This window comes from Sander lucioperca, chromosome 24 (assembly GCF_008315115.2).
Source record: "Sander lucioperca isolate FBNREF2018 chromosome 24, SLUC_FBN_1.2, whole genome shotgun sequence".
Taxonomy (NCBI): domain Eukaryota; kingdom Metazoa; phylum Chordata; class Actinopteri; order Perciformes; family Percidae; genus Sander; species Sander lucioperca.
The window spans coordinates 18,203,286-18,213,981 of record NC_050196.1 but is presented as its reverse complement, the minus strand read 5'-3'; the positions used below and the strand labels follow the sequence as shown (position 1 = coordinate 18,213,981).

Here is a 10,696-nt window from a genome sequence, read left to right as displayed (position 1 = left end):
CGAGCCAACACCGGGCCCCTATGCAGGATTATCAAGGCTGGCCCCCCCTACTACAGCACTTGATGGCACAATGTCCACGAGTAGGCTATGTGTGTGTGTGTCTGTGTGTGTATGTGGTGTGTGTGTGTGTGTGTGTCTGTCTGTGTGTGTGTGTGTATGTATGTGTGTGTGTGTGTGTGTGTGTCTGTCTGTGTGTGTGTATGTATGTGGTGTGTGTGTGTGTGTGTGTGTGTGTGTGTGTGTGTGGGTGTGTGTGTGTGTGTCTGTGTCTGTGTATATGTGTGTGTGTGTGTGTGTGTGTATGTCTGTGTGTGTATGTGTCTGTGTCTCTGTGTCTCTGTGTGTGTGTGTGTGTGTGTGTGTGTGTGTGTGTGTGTGTGTGTGTGTGTGTGCGTGTGTGTGTGTATGTGTATGAGTATGTGTGTGTGTGTGTGTGTGTGTGTGTGTGTGTGTGTGTCTGTGTGTGTACAAGCTCTCCACCACAGTTTCCATAGGACCAGCACCGGCCAAACACAGCGACACAGACTAGCGGAGGCAGCTACGTTTGCAACAACATTTTCACCGGAGGAAGAGGTGAACGCTTAGAAATAAACTCTAGGCAAACATGTTGTTATGGAGCTAGTAGGCTACCATCAAAACGTGGGATATCTAATCAGACGTGTTTACAACGTCAGGGGAAAGATTTAATTAGGAATTATCTTGGGGGGGGGGGGTATTTCACAGGTGGGACTGGCAAGTTAGCCCATAGCTAGCATGATGCCTTCTATGTCTAGATCTAGATAAGTTTACCGGTACGTATCTGAACTAACAACATGATCCCTGTCACTAGATATAAAGAAAATGTTGACTTTCACTCGGTGCTATTCACTGACAGTAAATATGCACTGCTGTTGGTAGACTAGCTCCAGCGCTCGTTGCTGCGTTGCTAAATGACAGCAACTCACCAGGACACTTCAGCAACTCCCACTCATTCTCCTAGAACCATGTATTTAATTGGCTTTGACGGCCATCAGTTCTCGGTAATTCCTCATCTGCCCTCTCATGTCTGACAGGTTTGAAATGATACGGCTGCTGGCCATCGTACATGTTATTACTGGTTCTTACCACCTCTTCCTCATCCCAGTCAGTCGCCATAGTTCCAGTACTAAGCTGAGGCTAGTCTCCTCCACGCCTCCCCAACGTGACCTCATCACCAAACTGCATTTACAAAACTCGCCAATACCAAAAACGACAAAAACTGGCCTTTAAGACGATTTGAAGACATTTTCAACAATGATATACATACCTTGAGTACTATATGTACACATTAATCAACAATGGTGGTTAACCTGCAACATGGGCTTTAAACCCGTACATTGCTCTGTTTTTGTTTTGTTATATTTATATTTCTGGAAACCTTCACTTTTATAGAAAATGATGTTAGACAAGTATCAGCCAATCAGCACTCACCATCACCAGAAGAGTCTCCAGCTCCGGGCCAGTCCCCCGAAATCTAGAGCGCTCCTTTAATGAGTCAACAGGCAGAAACAGACCATAATAAGTTCAAGTTCAAGTGTATTGTCATGTGCATTTAAAAGTACAAAGTACAGAGAGAATGTAATGAAATGTGCTTTGCCCTGGTCCTCTCTTCTCATAAACACTATCAATATAATTTGAATGAAATATAAAAAAATGACCTGAATACGTAGTACAATCTACACACACACACACACACACACACACACACACACACACACACATACAGAGACACACACTAACACACACAAATACAGACACACACATACACACATACCAATATACACCAATACACGCACACACACACCAATTCACACACACATAAATACACACACACATACACACAGACACACACACACAGACACACACATACACACACACACACACACACTTACAGACACACACATACACACACACCAAAACACACCAATTCATACACACACACACACACACACACACACACACACACCAATTCATACACACAGACACACACACACACACACACACACACACACACACACACACACACCCCTCCCTCCTCTCTGAATAATGTGTGCATGAAGTCACTGCAGTTTGTTGTTGTTAGCAGGTGAGCCAAACTTGTGCTAACGTTAGCATCGGGGGCTATGTAGACTACTACAGTGTGCACTCTCATACACACACACACACACACACACACACACACACACGCACACACACACATACAGACACAAACACACACACACAACCCCCCTCTCTCTCTGAATAATGTGTGCATGAAGTCACGTAAGCCTCTGTGGTTTTAGAGTCATGTAAAGGACATTGATTACTGGATAGAGAAATTATGCAACAAAGTTTCCTCTAATGACGAGATAAAGAAGTCATGTTTGATAAAAACACACACACAATTTTAAAGAAGTTAATTTTAAAAACGATTTTCAGTTAGCGTCCACAAAGTTCTGTTTTTGCCGCTGACAGACTCAGATTATTATTATATTATATTATTATAGTGTGTGACAACATTATGGGATGGATCCCTACAGAGATAGACCTTTTAGTTAAAGAGTAAGATCCTTTTAGATTAACATGAAACAGCCCCGAAATCCCCATCACCAAACTACACCAGACTCCATGTAAATAATCAGGACTTTTAGCGTGTATAGAGCCAGCATATCTCCAATTGTAAATGGGTGAATTAAGGGTTTATTTCAACCAAACCAGAGTGGTGATTGTTGGAACAGTGGAAAGATGAACCAAGACGGCTTTTGGTAGTTTTATTTAGTTTCTGTCCACTTTGAATGAAGTGTGTTTCATGATGATAAAAGTCCTGATTATTTACATGGAGTCTGGTGGGTTAGGTGATGGGGCTTTCGGGCCTGTTTTTCTTGTTTAATACTGAACTAATGTCAAAGATTGTTGTTCCCATCAGTCACTTAGACACAGAAACCTGATTGAGTTACCCTTTAAGTTACTGATCTTTTTATCTGTGTGTTTTTGTTCCAGGGTCAAAGGTCGTCCTTCAATATAATTTGAATAAAATATAAGAAAATGACCTGAATACGTATTACAAGATACACACACACACACACACAAAGACACAGAGACACACACACACACACACACACATACACACACAAACAGAAACACACACATAGACACAGACACACACAGACACAGACCCACTTGCACAAACACAGACACACAAATATACACACAAACACACACACAGATACATACACACACACCGACACACACACATGGTATAAAAGAGAAAGCATACCGCTTAGTTCGTGTCAGAGGAGACCTTAGCCTACACTACGTTCTATAACCCTACCAGTCAGATTACTACAGGAGACCTTAGCCTACCACTACGTTCTATAACCCTACCAGTCCACTGTATTTAACTCTCCTACCATTTTTCCAGCCCTTTTAGTCATTCTATCAATCCTGGCCTTCTTGGTTATCCCAGCATTCTCCCCCCAACCCACCACACAGTAACTCCAAACACTACATATTACTGACATGAAAACATTCTCAACACATCTGTATTCACCTTAAAGGACTGCAACTTCCTCCTACAGTATACACGTGGACTTAATTTTTTCATCAATAGGTCAATATGATCTGACCATGTTAGCCTATCATTAAAAACGATGCCCAAATACTTGTATGTGTTCACTCTTTCTACTCCTGGAACGTTAGAATCTCGTGTCGCCATCTTTGTCGCAACCTTCTACCACTCTACCCTTGTAATGCATGTTTTGACGTGTTTTCTCCGAAGCACTTTAAATACTCGATAATGTCAATTTGCACATCGTTAACACAACAATGACGATATTATGGTAGACGATATATATCGGCCACCTTTACTACTAACAACACAAAGAGAGTGTACACGTTCTTACTTAGGCTACAAAAGTGGGAAAATACTTAAAGAAAAGTGACAAAAAAAACACGATTAAACCTGTAAATTGCTCAGTTGTTGTTTTGTTATTTATATTTCTGGAAACATTCACTTCTACTCCACTACAGTACACACACACACACACACACACACACACACACACACAGACACACACAAAAACTGTAAAACTACAAAGTACAGAGAGAATGCAATGAAATGTGCTTTGCCCTGGTCCTCTCTTCTCAAAAAACTATCAATATAATTTTAATTAAATATAATAAAATGACCTGAATACGTAGTACAAGATACACACACACACAAATACACAAACACAGACACCCCCCCCCCCCTCTCTGAATAATGTGTGCATGAAGTCACGTAAGTCTCTGTGGTTTTAGAGTCATGTAAAGGACATTGATTACTGGATAGAGAGCTGATGCTGCAAAGTTTCCTCTGATGATGAGATAAAGAAGTCATGTTTGGTAAAGTTAGTTTAGTTGCTATGGTGATATTATCAATGTTCTAGAACTTTCATGTAACTGATTCTCCTTCATTTCATCACACACACACACACACACACACACACACACACACATGCACACACACACACACACAGATACACATACACACACACGCACACACACACAGATACACATACACACACACACACACACACACACACACACATGCACACACACACAGACACACACAAATACACAGACACATACACATACACACACACACACAAACATACATACATACAGACACACACACACACACACACACACACACACACACACACACACACCAGTCAAGACCAACTAATTAAAAAATAGCGAGTTTCTATCAGTCAGCATCCACTAAAAGTTCTGTTGTTGCTGCTGACAGACTCAGATTATTATTCTAAGTGTCTGACAACATTATGGGATGGATCCCTACAGAGACAGACTTTTTAGAGCATAGAGCATACCGCTTAGTTCGTGTCACAGGAGGTCTTAGCCTACCACTACGTTCTTTAACCCTACCAGTCAGATTACCACAGGCCTATTATTAATATTGTTGAATATGTCAACATTAAGAAATGAGCTACCCTATCCTCATGCATCCTCAATGAAATTGTAGGCTACACAATACTCCATTTTTTATAGATGTACATCTTGACATGTAAGAGCATTATGTAAAATACTCTAACACTGTGTGTGCCACTGAAGATCATGCCTCCCTAAACAGAATCACATTTTGATTACCCATCACCTGTGGTCCCCATTGTAGGTCCGCGAAACACCATTTTGATAGTGACAGAAATTCCTCCACTATAGAAGGCCAACAATTGGCATGAGGTTTTTTTTAACCTTACCGTGGCCACAGAATCTATAGTTTATCTACCTCTTATTTTACCACTACTCCTCTGTCTACCATTGTGCACAACAATACTTTAAATGTAATTTTCTTATTAAAAAGTGTGCTGGGGGCTCTCAATCTCATTCTCTCTCTCACACACACACACACACATTCTCTCTCTCTCACTTATCTTATTATTTTTGTTTTGATAATATATGATGTAATTAATTATTCTACATCTCACCTCTCAGATTACACAGGAGTTTGAGGTCCTTCATAAAGAGGCATCAGACTAAATGTTTGACCTGGAGGAGGTTCAGAGAGAAGCTTCTTCATGTGGCCAGCGGGGGAGGGGGAAGATCCACGTGCAGACACAGTCTTTGTCACAAGTTATAACATATAACACAAGCATAACCCTAAGATTTGAATATTTGGATTTGTGCATTTTTTGAGCCGTGAGCTACTCATCTGATAAACTACGATAATACTTCAGAATAACCATTTTCTTTCTTTACAGGCTCCAAAGACTACATTTCCCTGATGGTTCTGCCAAGCCTGATGCCAACTGCAGTCTTCAGGATGGGCCTGAAAGACCGTGAGGACTACAGCGTCTGACGCCATGAAGGCCTTCATCGATCTTAAACCTGTGAGTATTCCTAGACTCACCCAGCCCCTTAGATCTAGTGATGCAGGTCTTGTAATTGTGAAATCTGTTAGAAAACATCAGCTGTCAGCTGGTCAGAGTCTTTGTCATTCAAGTACTTGATTTGTGGAATATTATATAGGCATTCACCGTTCTCAGTGGGCCGGCCCTGGAGCAGGACAGAGAGGTCCAAGCTGGACATGTTTTTATGTGTTCGATATCAATTTCCCAAAGCAGTGATTCTCTGCTTGGCATTTCCTCCAGGAGGCTGTCTATGGAATGGGGTAATGTGGCCCCATGCGTTTGTGTTTTGGAAATGCTCATGTGATAAGGGAATTCTGTCTCTCTGGCTCTCTCTCTCACTCTCTGTCTGTCTCTCTGTCTCACCATAGTTCTAGTACTAGGCTGATACACAGTCACCATAGTTCTAGTACTAGGCTGATACACAGTCACCATAGTTCTAATACTAGGCTGATACACAGTCACCATAGTTCTAGTACTAGTCACCATAGTTCTAGTACTAGTCACCATAGTTCTAGTACTAGGCTGATACACAGTCACCATAGTTCTAGTACTAGTCACCATAGTTCTAGTACTAGTCACCATAGTTCTAGTACTAGGCTGATACAGTCACCATAGTTCTAGTACTAGTCACCATAGTTCTAGTACTAGGCTGATACACAGTCACCATAGTTCTAGTACTAGTCACCATAGTTCTAGTACTAGGCTGACACACAGTCACCATAGTTCTAGTACTAGACTGAGGCACGTCTCCCCAACGTGACGTCATCACCGAATTGCCTTAAAAAACCCACTAAACGACTAAAACGGCGAAAACTGGCCTTTAACACTATTTGGAGACATTTTTAACAAAAATATACATATGTTGAGTACTTTACGTACCCATTAATCAACAGTGGTGGTTAAACTGCAACATGGGCTTTAAAGAAAGGTGCCAAAAAAACACAATTAAACCTGTAAATTGCTCAGTTTTTGTTTTGTTATTTATATTTCTGGAAACGTTCACTTTTAGTCTACTACAGTACACACACACACACACACACACACACACACACACACACACACAAATACACAAACCCAGGCACACACAGACACACCCCCCCCCCCCCCCCCTCTCTCTCTGAATAATGTGTGCATGAAGTCACGTAAGCCTCTGTGCTTTTAGAGTCATGTAAAGGACATTGATTACTGGATAAAGAAATGATGCTACAAAGTTTCCTCTAATGATGAGATAAAGAAGTCATGTTTGATGAAAAAAAAACACACACACACACACATACAAGAAAAGCGACTTTAACTTCAATAAAAGTGACAAAAAGAAACACTCTTAAACCCGTAAATTGCTCTGTTTTTGTTTTGTTATATTTATATTTCTTCACTTTTATAAAAAATGATGTTAGATGAGTATCAGCCAATCAGCACTCACCATGACATGCAGCAGCCTCAATCAGAAGAGTCTCAGGCTCCAGGCCAGTCCCCCGAAATCTAGACCGCTCCTTTAATGAGTCAACAGGCAGAAACAGACCATAATAAGTTCAAGTTCAAGTGTATAGTCATGAGCATTTAAAACTACAAAGTACAGAGAGAATGCAATGAAATGTGCTTTGCCCTGGTCCTCTCTTCTCATAAACACTATCAATATAATTTGAATAAAATATAATAAAATGACCTGAATACATAGTACAAGATACACACACACACACACACACACACACACACACACACACACACACACACACACACACACACACACACAGAGACACACACACACACACATGATATAAAAGAAAGAGCATACTGCTTAGTTCATGTCACAGGAGACCTTAGCCTACCACTACGTTCTATAACCCTACCAGTCAGATTACCATGAAGAGGGTGACCCTGGTCCCTCGTTATTTTCTGTGTCATTTTTGCCAGACGGTCGTCATATACTTGATCCACTGTATTTAACTCTCCTACCATTTTTCCAGCCCTTTTAGTCATTCTATCAATCCTGGCCTTCTTGGTTATCCCAGCATTCCCCCCCCAACCCACCACACAGTAACTCCAAACACTACATATCACTGACATGAAAACATTCTCAGCACATCTGTATTCACCTTAAAGGACTGCAACTTCCTCCTACAGTATACACGTGGACTTAATTTGTTCATCAATAAGTCAACATGATCTGACCATGTTAACCTATCATTAAAAACGATGCCCAAATACTTGTATGTGTTCACTCTTTCTACTCCTGGAACGTTAGAATCGCGCGCCGCCATCTTTGTTACAACCTTCTACCACTCTACACTTGTAATGCATGTTTTGACGTGTTTTCTCCGAAGCACTTTAAATACTCGATAATGTCAATTTGCACATCGTTAACACAACAATGACAATATTATGGTAGACGATATATATCGGCCACCCCTACTACTAACAACACAAAGATAGAGTGTACACGTTCTTACTTAGGCTACAAAAGTGGGAAAATACTTAAAGAAAAGTGACAAAAAAACACGATTAAACCTGTAAATTGCTCAGTTTTTGTTTTGTTATTTATATTTCTGGAAACATTCACTTTTAATCCACTACAGTACACACACACACACCCACACACATTCAAATACACACAAATAAACACACACACACACACACACACACCAGTCAAGGCCAATCATTTAAAAATGTCAGTTGGCGTCCACTAAAAGTTCTGTTGTTACTGCTGACAGACTCAGATTATTTTTAACATTATGGGATGGATTATGGGATGGATCCCTACAGAGATAGACCTTTTAGTTAAAGAGTAAGATACTTTTAGTTTAACATGAAACAGCCCCGAAATCACCATCACCAAACCCACCAGACTCCATGTAAATAATCAGCATTTTTAGCGTGTATATTGCCAGCATATTTCCACCAGACTCCATGTAAATAATCAGGACTTTTAGCGTGTATAGAGCCAGCATATCTCCACCAGACTCCATGTAAATAATCAGGACTTTTAGCGTGTATAGAGCCAGCATATCTCCACATGTAAATGGGTGAATTAAGGGTTTATTTCAACCAAACCAGAGTGGTGATTGTTGGAACAGTGGAAAGATGAACCAAGACGGCTTTTGATAGTTTTATTTAGTTTCTGTCCACTTTGTATGAAGTGTTTTATGATGATAAAAGTCCTGATTATTTACATGGAGTCTGGTGGGTTGGGTGATGGTGATTTCGGGGCTGTTTCACGTTAAACTAAAAGGATCTTACTCTTTAACTAAAAGGTCTATCTCTGTAGGGATCCATCCCATAATAGACACTTAGAATAATAATCAGAGTCTGTCAGCAGCAAAGTTTTCATACTACCAAAAACATGAGGCTTCAGCTTCTGTCAGGGGGCCGAATGTTTGTCGCCAGAGGGCCCACATTGGCCCACGTGCCGCTGTTTGCCTCCCCATGATGAAAATCAGGAGGTTAGTCCTCGGTTAGTTTCACCGTAACCTTGCTTCGGGGCTGTTGCTATGGTTACCTGCAGGTTAATACACCTTTGGTTAAACTAAAGAGGTAGTTCTATGACATGATACTACTAATAACACTACTTCTATTGGAGTGAATGGACAAGCAGGCCTTCCCACAATCCTCCTTGGTAGGACCCTCCACCCCCAATACACACACACACACACACACACACACACACACACACACACACACACACACACACCCTCCTCTGATGATGAGATAAAGAAGTCATGTTTGTAACAGATAAAGAGCAGCTGCTGATGAGGGTTGGTGTAGAGTGTATATGAGCTGAGTGGTGTCAGTGTTTGTCGACCTCGGAGCAGAATGGCTGCAGTCACAGAGCTCTCCTTCCTGCTGTTTGCTCTCATCAACAACATCCATGCACAAGAACAGATCATCATCCAAGAGGAAGGAGACTATTACTCCTTCTACCTCCCCGAGAACACCAACTCCTGCCTGATCTCCAGATCTGTTGGTGAGGAGAAGCTTGTCCTGTGGAACACCTCTGACCTCTGGTCCAACAGCTCCTCAGTACCTGAACACTTGAAACTACGACTTTACAGCACGGTGAAAACTTCTTCTTACACCATCCGCTACCTGACCCATTCAGACTCCGGCCCGTACCGAGAGGAGTGCTGGACTGAGGGCAACGTGATGCATGAGAACAACTTCACTATTACTGTTTGTACTTCAATATATGAGAGTTATGGGGGAGATATCTCAGCGAGACTTGGAGAAACAGTGGACCTGCCATGTTGGGGAGCAGCTGATAATCTGGATGCCCAGTGCCTCAAACAGGACTCTAGATATGAGCAAGAAACATGGAGCAGAGTTTTTGGGGACAATACGACATCAGTGATGGACAATGTTAGAGGAAGATACCAAGTGGTGACAAACACATCAGCTCTTCGTGTTTCCAACGTCACAGCAACAGACTTTACAGACTACAGATGTCTGGTGATGAACCAACAGCAGTGTGTTAGCAGTAACACTGTAGAGTTGAGACAACAGGTTGAGATGATCTACGGCTCAGTGGGAGAGAGCGTTGTGTTGCCGTGCACTGTCGCTGACTCCACTGATGAACAGCCCCCACGTTGGTCTAATGAGATCTCCTCTGACCTAGGACAACTAAACCAGACTGTTCCTTCAGTAGACCAAAACTACTCGCTGGTGTTTTCATCTCTAAGGTTAAATCACTCAGGTCGGTACTACTGTAAAGCCTCTAAGAGATATCAACAGTATTATCTGTATGTGTGTCCCAAATTTGGCCCCCCTGCTGTAGAGCTCTTCTCAGAGGGAGAAGA

General features: G+C 41.7%; 1 protein-coding gene and 1 long non-coding RNA gene across 2 annotated transcripts in view; one reads left to right on the top strand and one right to left on the bottom strand.

Moving 5' to 3' along the window:
• Positions 1 to 1,447: 1,447 nt before the first annotated feature.
• Positions 1,448 to 10,696, bottom strand: part of LOC118494430 — a 13,369-nt gene continuing 4,120 nt past the window's right edge. Inside the window, exons 2-3 of the long non-coding RNA XR_004896559.1 lie at positions 7,330 to 7,399; positions 1,448 to 1,503 (exon numbers count right to left, since the gene is read on the bottom strand). This is a non-coding gene — a long non-coding RNA (uncharacterized LOC118494430). The remainder of the gene's footprint in view (positions 1,504 to 7,329; positions 7,400 to 10,696) is intronic.
• LOC118494425 (immunoglobulin superfamily member 10-like) overlaps positions 9,713 to 10,696 on the top strand; it is a 6,390-nt gene continuing 5,406 nt past the window's right edge. Inside the window, exon 1 of the mRNA XM_035998384.1 lies at positions 9,713 to 10,403. Coding sequence (XP_035854277.1) covers positions 9,717 to 10,403 — 687 coding nt within the window. The 5' untranslated portion in view covers positions 9,713 to 9,716. The remainder of the gene's footprint in view (positions 10,404 to 10,696) is intronic.